Genomic DNA, 13,344 nt, shown 5'->3' with positions numbered 1-13,344 from the left:
ACTGTTCTGGGGCATACAGCCCATTCCAGCATCTGCCTCATGTCCTTCAGGGAACACCGGAACCCGTCTTGTTTGCAGCACAGAGGAGCTGTTGTGCCACCCAGCAACCCCATACAGCAGCTTCCAGAAGAAAGAGCAGGTGAAAAAGTTGTCTCTTGCTGAAACCGCAGGAAGCACCAGCAGGTCCGCGCTTGAATTGAGCAAACTGCTGCTGTCTGACTCCTGACATCCACAAGTGGTGGTTGAAATGAAGGCTGCTATGTAGCAATGTAAAAAATTCCCTCAAAGTATGCCAAGCATTTGGCCCAGTAGTACCCAAGAGGACAAGAGCACAGCAGCAATAAATCTCCCTACAGTCAGTCCCCTCTGCAGCACTCATATTCTCGTATAAAGCACTACCCCTGCTAAACGTGGTCATTCTACTACGTAAGCTGGTGTAAGGCAATGTTTTCTATCCTAAGAGGCTACATTGTCATGTCTGTTTTTATAATGCCTCTTTAAGGCATTTTATTTCCTTTTTGAAAGTAAAAAGGAAGGACTGTTTCAAAGAACGCCGGTTGCAGCAGCGGGCTTTGGTCAGCCATTTTTCCTTGCAAAGCACATGCACTGCACAAAATTAATTTGCAGCAGCTTCTGATAAGAACATACAATGTCAAGGTCCTGCCTGAGAGAAGCCAAGGAAAGAAGAACCGATAACATTTTTTTAAAGCTTTGCGGGGGTAAAGGAAGGATTTTCAAGGACGCTGTGATTGAAGCAGTTGCCAAAACTTTGTCATCTGTGCCAGTTAGAAACTCTTTCCTCCTCCAACAGAAACGTTTTTTCTTTCCTGCTGGCACTTTCAGGCCCAGTTTTGCTCTAAAACAAGTAACAATGCAGGGGTGCTGCTTCTTCTATAGCTTTTCTCCAGGTCTTTAATGAGTGGACAAAATTCATGACCACAGAATAAAAAAGGGAGTTCAGGAGTTAGTCGCACGAATGCAAGCAAAGCATTTTCAGAGATCCATTCCAGCTGTGACTGAAATCAGTGATCCCCTTTCCAGTGATTTCAGCCTAATTAGTTGTGTTGTTGGGCTTCTCTGTAAGGTCCCGTAGCAGCACACCTCGCTTAAGAGGGGTCTGCCGATCTCTGTTCAGGAGAGAGACAAACATAGCCCCAGTCAGTGTGTCCTGACAGTACACAAAGACCTGGGAGGGCAGTGCAGCTATTATGAGCTTCAGGCTAATGCCAAAGCCCTGCCCTGGTCTCACACTGGAAAAGTTTTGCTCAAACTGGAGTGAAACCCTTGGGAAAAATACCTGGGCATTTTCCCTGTATTTTGGAGACATGAAAAGTAATGACACAGTTCACTGCAAAGACACAAATGGCCAGACACAGCTTTATTTTAACTTGGTACTCTCACTCTTGACATTTCAGAGGTGAATCTCGGTCTCCAGCAGCTTCAATTTACCCAGTCTGTACACTAGATCATTTCATCACTTCGAATGCCTGGAGGATACTGAACAAATACAAAATCCCAGAGGTTTGTTTTCAGTCTCGCATGGAGAGAGTGAGAAAGCCATGCTATAACAGGGAGCCCAGTATTCCAAAGAAAATAAAGCTGTAGAGTTTATCTCTCAAGCAGTGATAAACAGCTACTCCTGCTATTTACATTTAATTTTAATGCTGTCTCCCTTCATATTAACACTGTATTACACAAGCGAGAGCAGCTACAGAGGATTATCAGTATGACGGTTTACCCTCAGAGGATTTAGTCATGCAGGACCACATCTAGGCAGGCGCTCAGACCTCACTGCATCCAGAGCCTTCCTCTTTGAGAGGGGAGGGGTGGGAGCACCGCATTCTTTTGCAGCAAAGGAGGCACATGAGAGGGAGGGAAAGCAAAATGACCGAGGTGGTGCTCTGCCGTATATAAATACAGGCAAATCTCCCTCACAGTCTTTAGAGTGATAGAGAGGTGGAACCAAGGATTGAAGCAGACTTTTGTGGGGTTTGTTTGGCACTGAAGTTGATTTTGAGCATTTTCAGATTTGTTAATTTCTTTTGTTTGTAATAGTTTGTAAATAGTTTTTTCCTTTGCATGGAAAAATTGCGTAGGCTACTTCTGAATAGGAATAGCTAGCAAAAGTAAGACATGCCTTAAAAATTGTTGTTTAATGTAGGAGTTAGAGTTTGTTTTCCAGTAGCCTCTCTTTCTGTAACAAGCTTTGATTTGTAAGGACTCCAGAGGCTGACGTTGTGTGTTCATTTCCTCAGGCAGGTGAACCGGCTGGTCTGAGCTCAAGAGAGAGCCCGTTCGCCACCGAGGAGCAACCCAGAGCGATGTCCCTGGCTGGGGTAAGCTGTCTGGTGACAGGAGCAGGAGGGTTTCTTGGTCAGAGGATTGTCCGCTTGCTGTTGGAAGAAGAGGAGGCACTGGCTGAGATCCGACTGCTGGACAAAGCCTTTAGCAATGAAGCACTCGGGAGATTTGGAAGTAAGTACCATCTCGCAAGGACTATGCGTTGCAGGTATACGTGCTATTGTCTCAAGTGGACAGCATGGAAAGTCTTTATCTCTGACCCAAACCCAGATTTGCAGATAGAAGTTTTATTTCAAGGAAGTCCTGCTTTATTCCTCCCTCTTCCTCCAGCGCAAAAATCAGATGTAAAACGTAAGCGCAAGAGTTTTCTTTGCCAGACCTTGAGGCTTCTCTAGATCAGAAGAGAGACGTATATAGTGTTAATGAAGTAAATAGGTTGCCTTCAACCTGACTTCTATTACATTAAAACCTACAGAGCAAAATTAGTGCAAAAATCTCATACTTCTGCTGAGGGGAAGGGAAATGCAAGCATTGCCATACTGGGGATGGGGCGGGCTGTGTCACTCAGAGAGTACTGACGAGCTAGACTAGAAGGCAGTGGCAAAGTTGTGGGCATGAGTGCTAATGGTTTTCTGCAACCTGTGATTAGTTTGGTTAATAGTGGTCTGCTGGCTGAGAGTTGTGACGAGGTATCTTAAAAATGTGTTGTTATTATTATTATTATTATAGAACCCTTTTGTGCTCTTCACAGAAGAGACAGGCCCTATTTGCAAAGGGCAAGTCAGGACTGCAGCTTCTTGAACAGAGAGCACAAATGAGTGATACGGACAGTGTGAAACAACCTGTGGTGGGGAAAGCAGCTCAGAGAATTATAATGCATTAAATGTCCCCCTTCTTGGGATCCTGAGCACATCTATAAAAAGGCATGTAGGAACCTAAATTCAATCAGGTTCGCAAGTGCCTGCATGAGACATTTACTTGACAATGCTTTCCTCTATCACATCTTAACCTCGAGATTATTCTTCCTCTATACAGGCAGCTATGTGGGAATCCTCATGGAATATCCCCATACAATTTGCTAAAGAGCCACAATCTTTCTATAAGGTGTTTAATTGTCATCAAAGAAGAGTAACAGCGCACCACAAACCTGGTGCAAACTGCACAAGCCTTTAGGATGGTTTTATGCAACTTGGACTTCCTCCTCGTTAAATCTCATTTCACCAAGGATTTGCTGGGTGCCCTTGAGCTTGGCAGCAGCCCTTCCTCCTCTGATTTCCAGGCAGTTCCCACAAGGACAAAACCTGCAGCTGCAGTAGAGGCTGAAATGCTTGCAGCAGCAGCAGCAGGAGGAGGGTGTGTGGTTTAGCACCGATGCAGCAGGGCAGTGACAGAAGCATCCGTGCCGCTTCAGGCCAGGAGAGCTTTGCGGGGAAAATGGAGCTTCCTGGGGAGTGAAAACGACTGTTTGTGTGAGCATAGTCCTGGCTGGGCTGCAGCAAAGGTTTCGCTGTTCCTTTTTTTTGTTACTAGGAAAGCTCTATGCCCCCTTTCCTTGTCCTCCCTCATTCCTCCACTGAATACTGCCTAGACACTCCTGCTCCTGTTCCTGCTGCCTACCTTACCAGCACAGGAGGAAGGGAAAAATCAGTTATCAGAGGGTTTTTTCCCCCACAAACAGGGAGTAGGAACAACAGGCTGGTGGTTCAGATGTGTCTGAACAGCCTCGAGCCCTTACGCTTTGACTGACAGTTCCTCTGTCTGCATCAGCTTCTGTAACTACATCTCTTCAAGTGTCCTGCCAGTGCTTGTGTGCTCGGGACTACCTGAGATATTTTCCTGCCATTCCCTTTCAAGCTCTTCTCTAGCACAGTGACTCCTATTCCAAATGGAGGGCTACTGAAAAAAACGGGGTGCTGGAGTGTTCCGACCTGCGTTATTTTTACTGCAGGGACTTTTACTTGCTGGCACATGTTGTTTGGATTCCTTGAATAGCCAGGAGCAGAGCTGAGTGGTTTTTTTACTCACTAAGCTCTTGAGCACCTTTTACTTGTGATATCTTTGCGGAGTCAGGGCTGTGGGTAGTAAGACACAGTAGTATGTCCAAGTTACAGCTCTTTGTGCCAAGAGACGCTCAGGGACACTACCCTTTTGTCCAAGCAAGTCTCCTGCTGAGACCTTGACCATCGCACTCTGTCTGTGTAAAACAGTGGCATTTGCGGTCTTCCACAGCCCCAGGGAGTCCAGCATGATCCAATCAATGTCAAGTGCTGCGAGCTGGAGTCTACCCAGTTACACTGTGTGGCTGAGAATGAACATCACGTTGAACATGGTAGTTTGGTGCCTTGGGTTTCCTGCCTCCCATCTCCACTTCAAATTTATCTTTCTGCCTTTCCTGTGCTTCCACTTATGCAACGCTTTTTTTTTTTTTTTCTTTTCACTATTGCACTGGCACTTGAGGAAAAGTTGGAAACTCCTAAGTTGTTCTCAAGAGGATTTCTCACTGTTTCAAAGCATTGACTCCCCTTGGTCTTACCCCTCTGTACATCTCCCTCCTATCCCCTTGAACCCTCATTTCATGTCATTTTTCAGAGACAGACTTTTGTAGATTGTGTGATGCTTAAGCATTGAGTGGTTTTGCACTGCTAACTCAGAATTGCTCCAAAGTAGAAGGAAGGTAGAGGGAGAAGGAATGATTTTTTTTCCAGGACTTCTGGTGAGGGAAAGTTCCTGCTCTGGGAAACTTCCTCCTGGCTTTTTGCTCAACATTGCAGACATTTATTTGCCTTTACCACTGCATTCAAAACAGAAGGGCAGAGTAGTAGCAGAACATCCCAGTAGTTGAAATGGGAACAGAATAAACATTGTGGTTTCCCTTGGTAAAGACACAAATAAATTGCTTTACCCGTGCAAATGAAAATAAAATGCAATTTTTAAATTTCTCCTATGAATACACAAAGTAGACCATTTTAATGAACCATCCAGTTAACCAGGGAAGTGGAGATCTCTCACGAGGAGCACCTTTCCCCACCATCCACCCCACAGCCTTTAGGACCTCTACCAAAGAGCATTCAGTAATTTAAGCTACTAAAGTCTCACAGACGGTACTGTTTGCTTGAACTTCAAACAACACATAAAAAAGAGAAAGAGAGTTTAGGACAAATTGTCTGGCTGTATTACTGAGTCAGACACTGCTCACAACAGGCCATTGAATTTTTTCAATTAATCGTATTTCTAAGCAAAAACTACCCCGCAGCAAGCAGGGAGCATTGCTTACAGGCCAGAGGACACAGAAACCATGGATGAAGTAGAAGAAGCTTTCCCAGCACGTAGGTACTTTCTCATAATCACTGTACGCAACAATAGAGAGCTGAGTTGAATTTATTCTCTTTCTCACCCTCCCACCCGACACACACACACTTTTTTGATGCCTGGGCAACAATTTGTGCAGATGCAAATCAAGTTTTTCTCTGCTGTCCGTCTCAGACTGAAACTACTCTGTCAGTCGTCTCTTCTTTCCTCTCTCTGCTTCCAAGCTCACCTGTAGTTTTCCTCTTCCCCCAAAGCAAAACAAGATCAATCTGCTGATTCCTGACATCTGGCTGATGCTGGTAAAGTGAACAAGGCCCACACTGTACTTACCAGGGCAACTTCTGCTGAGTGAAGTGGAATGGAGGAGCAGCTTTCCTGCCTTATATCACACACACAACTTAAATTGCAAGCCCAAACAAGGCACAAAGCAGCTAGTCAGCAGCTTTCCAGTGACTGATACCAACTCTCCCTGTGATCAGCTTTAAAAGGGACAGGTTTCTTTTGTATTTTTCCTGAAAGCTTTGATTTGCATGTGTGAAAACTTCCATTTTCCTATCTCCTGCCCAGGCACAGCAACCACTCCGAAAGGGCCACGTATCAGAATTTACATTGTCAAGACCATGTATTTCAATCCTTTGGATTACTGCAACCCCACAAAACATAAGTTATGGAGAACATCAGCCTAAAGGCTGTACGAAGACTAATGTTTATTAGACCAAATCTAACTACCAGGTGCTTAACCAAAAGTTTAGCCCCATGGTCTGACACTTTGCATCCCTACAAGTAGATGTCAATGTAAACTTTCTGGAAATAGAGCCCTAGGAAATCAATGCACTCTGTAAAATAAAAGCACATAAGAGAGAGTGTGGCAGTGACTGTGCTGGGAGGGCAGTAACTCTAAATTTAGGAACAGTTCTGTAAATGTTGAGCATTTAGGCTCCCATTTCACATCTCAGACCAACTGATTGTGATGAAAAAAAAAAAAGACCCTCAAGCCTGTTGCATGAGAATAATTATTAAATTAATATAGGATTACATGCTAGCGCTACAGAGATAACCAGATAAAACCATTTTAAAAGATAGTCCCACTCAGTCCCAGATCTCAGCAGTTGTCTCTCTCAGTGTTTTTCCATTAAAGACATGGCAAGAAATACGACCTGCTCTGGGGCCTGTGACAGAGCACTAGGATACATGACATTTCAGTCACGTCTGAGGCTAAAACCTGTATAAACTAATCAAGTTGTTCTCTTATCTGAAATGGACATTTGATTACGCTGGAAGAAGACAGAGCATCTGCCTGTGCTGCAGAGTCCTTTCCTAGTAGCTGTGCCTGGGGAGCCCTCTAGCGCAGCCACAGCAGAGGCTCAGGAGAGGTCTTGCTCTAACGACACCACTTCCTAAAAAGCTGTAAGTCACACTGAGAAAGTCCTCTCCTCTCCCATGGCACAGCTCCAGCCAGGCTAGCAGACTTCCCAGGAGAGCAGCATCCTCCCGGATTATAAATTTCTCCAGGTGATCAGCCTGTGCTGGTTCAATTTTGTAAGTGTAGTTCTGCGCCGTATCTAAGGATGCTTCTGCCCAGCAAAACTTAGAGGAAGGATGGCTCTGAGACCTAGGGCTGCACCAGGGTCACACACATCAGCTGCTGGGGAGGGAGGGGGCTTAAAAAGCAGAGGAGTTAAAGCAAATCAGGGATGAGGTAGCTCAGGAGAGCAGTCCTGAGTGTTCAGATTTGGACCAGGAAGATGTGCATGCTAAAAATGACCCCACAGCACAGCCACTGAAACGGAGCCAGAGCTGGAGTTAGAAGAGGCACAGTAAGTCCTGGCCAAGGTACATAAAAATGATGTGTCAGAACTGTAAGTGATGTATTAGAAGAGCTGCAATATGGGTAAGGTCAAGGGGCAGAAAATAGGTGTGAACACAGCTCTGTGCACACATGCTGTGGGTGGAGAGAGATCATTCATCACCTGGAAGACAGGAGCATGCAATGCCTGGCTGTTCGGTATACTTGGGTTAACACTTTTATAAATAGCCACTCACCAGAATATGCACAGCTAAAGCTCCCCCTGTGAACTTTAAACCAGTCACACCTGACGGAAGCCTCAGGCCCCGGCTAGCAGTGGGAAAGATTTCTCTTTAATGAAAAAAAAAGAAAAGAAAGAACCATATTGAAATGGTTCCAAATGGCTCCAAAAATATGGTAGGTAATGCAACATAGACTTCTATAGCACTGTAATCAGCACTTGACAATACAGCCATTTGGCTGTTTCGCCAGCCTTAAAATATCACTCCCGTGCCTGGGCGGTCAGCACCTCCCGGGCACAGCATCAGCTTCCACACAGCCCTTCACCACTCCTTTCAGCGCTCTTCTGAGGATGCCCGTAAGGTCTTCTGCTTTGTTTTCTGCTGCCCTTGCAGAGTTCCAGGGTAAGACTGAGGTGAAAATCCTGGAAGGGGACATCCGAGATGTGACGCTCCTGCACCATGCCTGTCAAGGGGTCTCCCTTGTCATCCACACAGCTTCCATCATTGACACTTTGGGCCTCATAGAGAAGCAGCTGCTCTGGGAAGTGAATGTGACAGGTGAGCAGGTGAAGCACCTCCCTTGAACCCGTGTCTATTATGTGCTAATCATCGTCTGTTCCGGAAAGGGAACACCTGACCTGGTTTTTTGAGCCAGATTAACTGGGTTTTCTGCATCTTGTGCAGGCATACAAGTGAGTGCAAAGCATGCACATGTGTAGCCCTGTGCAGCTCTGTCGCTCTCCTCACCCAGTGTGCACCGGTCTTCCACTGCTGGGTGCTGCAGCATCACTCAGTCTTGTCAGCATTCACGTATGCCCATCCTGACATCTTGCACAGGCTTTGCCTTCAGTGGGGACAGCCATAACCCCATGGTCAGGGGACTTTTCTGGAAGCAATTCACTGCTGAAATCCCAATGTGCATCTGAGAAAGAATCGGTTCTTATTCTCCCTTCCTGTGCAGCATCACTGCCTGTGGACACTTTTAAATTTTTACAAATACTGCAGGCTTTGGCTGCAATTACAGCAAACTTGTATTGCTACCATCCCAGACCGTGTGGCTCTCTGCTTCCTATTCTTTTTCTTCCTCCTCTTCTCCTTTTCCTCCCATTTGCCATTATGTCTATGTGCGCACGAATGCGGTTCAGAGGAGCAGGTGCCCTCCCACCTTGAGCTTATAATTAAAAATCCCCCAACAAACTCAAGGCTATGGGAAGGAGGAGTTTCAGTGACTTCTCATCAGGGATAGGATCCCCTTTCTACTAAAGAGCCCCTATTCTTCATGAAAAGATCAGATGAAGGGGGAAGCATCAGCTGCCAGGAAATGTAAATATATTTCCTAAAAGAACAACTTGATCCCCCTCCTGGTGATCCCAAAAAATATCTATAACTTTCAGAGAACTGGTACCGCCTAACCTGCGTGCACACTGACCTCCCTGGCTCTGCTGCTTCAGCTCCTTGGTGAAGATTTGGGGAAGATGTTCTTATTTACATGGATAGTTTTCCTGGTTCCTTGTTCCTCTCTGCCACAGATACAGGGCTTCTTCACAGAAAAATAAGGAACATATTTCTACAGGCACCTCTTCTACAAATATTGGCTAGTCACCAGTGTTCAGAGCAAGAGAGCGTTCTTTGTTGTTGAGTTGTCACCTTAAAAACACTGGGATGGCATTTTGGCTGTTTTAGCCTGGCTCATTGACTGTACATTCAGCTCCCAAACCCTTTCATTTCTGCTCAGTCAAACCCACAAATTGTCAGTGACCACAAATTAAAGCCCAGCGGGCAGCTTCTTAAGTCCCCGCCAGGAGGGAAGAACAGAAAGGCAAGTTCCTGTAAACCTGTGCATTGGGTAGTATGAAAAATAAATACACAGCGGTGGTAGTTCAGAAAGAGGATTTGTAAGCTTGCTCTTTATGACCATACTCCTGCTACAATCTGTTTTTCACACCAGAATGTGTTGTTGCCTAAACCCATGGGGGGAAAAAAAACCCAACAAAAACCCAAACAAATACTAAAATGTCCCAAAAGCAGGAAGCTCTCTAGCTCTGAGCTGGAGTCAGAGCTAGAAAGATTATTTAAGTCTGCCCCTGCATTCATTTTTGTCAGGTTTAGACTTAAGCACAAAGCATCTAGGCTTTCATAAATCTTTCAGATCCTCCCCCTCCAGCAGAGTCTGCCCACCGGGCCCGTGAGGGTTGGCTGATAACATTTGGTAGAACGAAATTACCCACCAGACCTGCTCCTAGAGCAAACTGACCCGAAGGTCAGGCAGCAAATACTGCAGCCCTCTTCCCTATTTCCCCCCATTTCTATTCTGATGCTCTTCTGGCTTTCTGACCAGCCAAGGCACTGCTACGTACTTCACAGACTTGCAGGACAAAAGTTTTGTTTCTCCTAGAAAACAGAACTTTTATAATACAAACATGTTAAGGAATCAGATGTGGATGTTCACAAACCAGAACAGAAGGAAACAAGTAAAACCTGTCATGATGTAGGGCCTTCCTCTGTCTCACCGCCACACAATGCCTCCGAGCAAAAACGTCCTTTTAGGAGGGGAAGGGAAGCAAATTTTTAGGAGGAAAGGAATTAAGAAAATAATTAAATATAATCCAAACAAAAGTACCCTCTGTGAATCAGATTCTCAGCCAGAAGGGCTTTGTGTGCAAGCAAAACTTGGAGACCTGCTCCATGGAAGATTTATTTTATTACACGCTATGTGAAAGATGCTCAAATTCCCATTACTGTAAGAACCTTTCATTTTTTACATACAACTTTCATTTGCAAATAAACCACATTTTTGGGGGGTGAAATTGATCTTGAACAGATACCAACTGCCAAGATAATTTTTATGTTTGCTTTTTTTGAAACTTGCTGTCTCATTTGATTTTATCTTGCCCTTCTGCACTTTATTACGTTCCCTCACTTTCTGAACAGCATTGGTGGCAGGAAATAAGCTATTGATTTTAAAACCAATGTATTTTATTATTTATTTTCCAGATGACTCTGCCTTGTGTGTCACCTAAACAGAGTGACTTGCATGAACTCACTTTTCATGTGAATTTATTCCTGGCCGTGTGACATTTTTTTCTTTGCACTTCTTTAGTGTTTCTTAAAGCCTCATCCAGATTTACTTTCCATTTGTTTCAACTTCTTTCTTTTTCTTGTTCAAGCTTGAAAAAGGGAATTTTGGTGCCCTAACAATATTCAGTTCAATAATTCTTCCCATCCCCCACTCATTAATGGGTCGATATTTTGCTGCCAATATTTCTTGGTCCTCAGAAACCTCTTTATCCATTCTATTCTCTTTAGCAATGCTAACCTGCTCTGCATTGTGCTGCCTTTAGTTGTTGCCGTACCAGACTAAGAAGATTTGTTAGGTCATCTTTGTGCCTCGCTGCTAGTGTTTGATTTTATCCCCCTGATTTTAGGCCACAGCCTTCTGATATCGTATCACTCATTTTGGTTTAAGGTTCCTTTGCCAAAGACATTTTCAAATGTCTTTGAGCTGTATCTTCTGTTCCAAAGTCACTGGCTCTTTCACACATAATCTCTCTCATTACACTGTGCTCAACAAGTAAGGGAATTTTTGCCTCAAAGCTCAGAAGAAAAAATAAAGAGTCTACTTGCAATTAAAACAACCCAATTTATTAAAATATTTATTTTCCCCTTCAATGTGCTTTCCTAGCTTAAACCTCTTGGCTGCTTGAAAGAACTTGAACTTGCCAGTTTACCTCTTTTCTCCCTGATGAAAGCATTATGATAGGATTTCAAAAGTAAGAAATCCTGTATTACTGCAAGAAAAAGCCAGAATATGCTGAAAAAGGAGGCATCCATACAGAAGCATAACTTTGCCCACTGCACTCTACGCTCTCTGACACATGGTATCATTCCTTGTTCTAACAGAAGATCTTTCCCTTCAAGCCCTCCTCTGAAGCCGATTGAATAGCGGATAGACTCCCACTGGGTGAAGCTGCTTTTGGAGAAAACCTTTAGGTCCTGTGTTAATTCTGTCCTTGCTTAGCAAACCAACCAAGAGCATCCTCAAGCCTGGAAAACAGGGGCTTCAGCATACAGGATGGATGGAGGGACAGCTTCTAAAAGTTCTCTGCCTTAAGCTGAGTCAATCCAACCAACAGGCACAAGCCCCTGAATCTGTGGTTATTGTCCATTCTAACCTAAGCAACAGCAAAATTTGACTCTTGACATAAAAATCCCCACAACACGCAATTAAGACCAAGTATTCATCCTTGTTTAACTCCAGTGGGTGCACTGGCACCACTTAAATACAGATGCAGAGCAGGCTGTTTCACTGAATGTGCTGCCCAGTTCAGGACAGCTTCCAGCTGCAGAGAGGGAAGATCTGGCCAAGCTCAGGCCGGAGATGCTGTTTCTGACCTAAAAAGCCCACTTTTCCCTGCTTGGAGAGCTCTAGACTGACTTGCATGTTTCTCTTTTGAAGGTACTCAGCTGCTGCTGGAGGCATGTGTCCACTGTAATGTCCAGCACTTCATATATACCAGTACCATAGAAGTGATGGGCCCAAACTGCAAAGGTGACCCGATTTTCAATGGTGATGAAGATACAGCTTATGAGAGTGTATCAAAATTTCCTTACGCCCAGAGTAAGAGACTGGCAGAGGATTCTGTGCTGAAAGCAGATGGCCAGGTGTTAAAGGATGGTGGCATGCTCATGACTTGTGCCCTGAGACCCATGTACATTTTTGGAGAAGGATGCCCCTTTCTTCAAGGTCATCTGGATAAGTGTCTGTTGAACAAAAATGTCTACCTGCGCTTTTCCAGGAAGGAGGCTTTGGTGAACCCCGTGTACGTGGGGAACATTGCCTGGGCACATGTGCAGGCAGCCAAAGCCCTGCGGGTCCCACAGAAAGCCAAGAACATCAGGGGGCGGTTCTACTACATCTCAGATGACACTCCTCATATGAGCTACGCAGACCTAAATTACGAGCTGACCAAGGACCTGGGGTTTGGAATCGAGCCCCGCCTCCCCATGCCTCTGACGATGCTCTATTACTTCTCGCTGCTGTTGGAGATAGTGAGCTTCTTGCTCAGGCCCTTTGTCAGGTACGTCCCCTCCACCAACCGCCACCTGGTCACGCTACTGAACACCCCCTTCACCTTCTCTTATAGAAAGGCACAGAAGGATTTTGGCTACGTGCCCCGCTACACGTGGGAAGAGGCCAAGCAGCGCACCGGTCAGTGGATGGCCTCCATAGTCCCACAGAGAAGGGTGTGCTTGAAGAGCAAGGCTGCCTGAGCCTGAAGAGGAGCTGGGACCTGGCTAAACAAGCAGGGCCAGGAGCCAGAGGAGAGCGGGGTGAACAGCAGCAGCATGTAACTACGAAGCATTTACATGAAAACGTTGCCTAACAGCCCCTTCATCCCCCCAACCCCCTCTTGCCCCAACCCAGAATAAATAAAAGCAAAATGTTTGTTTGTTTGTTGAGTACAGGCTGGTCAGGGCAGCTTTACTATATAGTCCGTGTCCACTTCTACACCTTCTGCAGCACGACGACACTACTTTAGTAAGACTCCGCACAGTCCGTGGCGTGAGCACATCAGCCCTTCTTTCCTCTCCACGCCACCTTTAAGGCTTTTGTAAAGCACAGTTTGCCCTAGAACTGTGATGATACTTTACAAACACGTACTGCTCAGCTGTCTCTCACCCCCTCAGCCCTTGCCAGCCCTAGCA

At 45.3% G+C, this 13,344-nt stretch overlaps 1 protein-coding gene across 1 annotated transcript; it reads left to right on the top strand.

Moving 5' to 3' along the window:
* The first annotated feature begins 2,303 nt into the window (after window positions 1–2,303).
* LOC104293163 (3 beta-hydroxysteroid dehydrogenase/Delta 5-->4-isomerase-like) lies at window positions 2,304–13,007 on the top strand. The gene is made up of 3 exons (XM_009892644.1): window positions 2,304–2,475; window positions 8,032–8,196; window positions 12,095–13,007. Exons 1-3 carry the CDS (start codon window positions 2,322–2,324, stop codon window positions 12,907–12,909), a joined length of 1,134 nt encoding a protein of 377 aa, XP_009890946.1. The 5' UTR covers window positions 2,304–2,321; the 3' UTR covers window positions 12,910–13,007.
* Window positions 13,008–13,344: the final 337 nt, after the last annotated feature.

The sequence above is a fragment of the Charadrius vociferus genome, unplaced genomic scaffold (genome assembly GCF_000708025.1).
Source record: "Charadrius vociferus isolate BGI_N301 unplaced genomic scaffold, ASM70802v2 scaffold301, whole genome shotgun sequence".
NCBI classification, from domain to species: domain Eukaryota; kingdom Metazoa; phylum Chordata; class Aves; order Charadriiformes; family Charadriidae; genus Charadrius; species Charadrius vociferus.
Note: the sequence above shows the minus strand (reverse complement) of the source record. Positions and strands in the feature narration are given on the sequence as shown.

What these genes read in the sequence shown, in the direction of transcription:
- LOC104293163 (XM_009892644.1), top strand. Translation starts at nt 2,322, where the DNA reads ATGTCCCTGGCTGGGGTAAGCTGTCTGGTGACAGGAGCAGGAGGGTTT. An exon ending in AGCACTCGGGAGATTTGGAA is followed by an intron (nt 2,476 to 8,031) that starts GTAAGTACCATC and finishes CTGCCCTTGCAG; the next exon opens with AGTTCCAGGGTAAGACTGAG. An exon ending in CTGGGAAGTGAATGTGACAG is followed by an intron (nt 8,197 to 12,094) that starts GTGAGCAGGTGA and finishes TCTCTTTTGAAG; the next exon opens with GTACTCAGCTGCTGCTGGAG.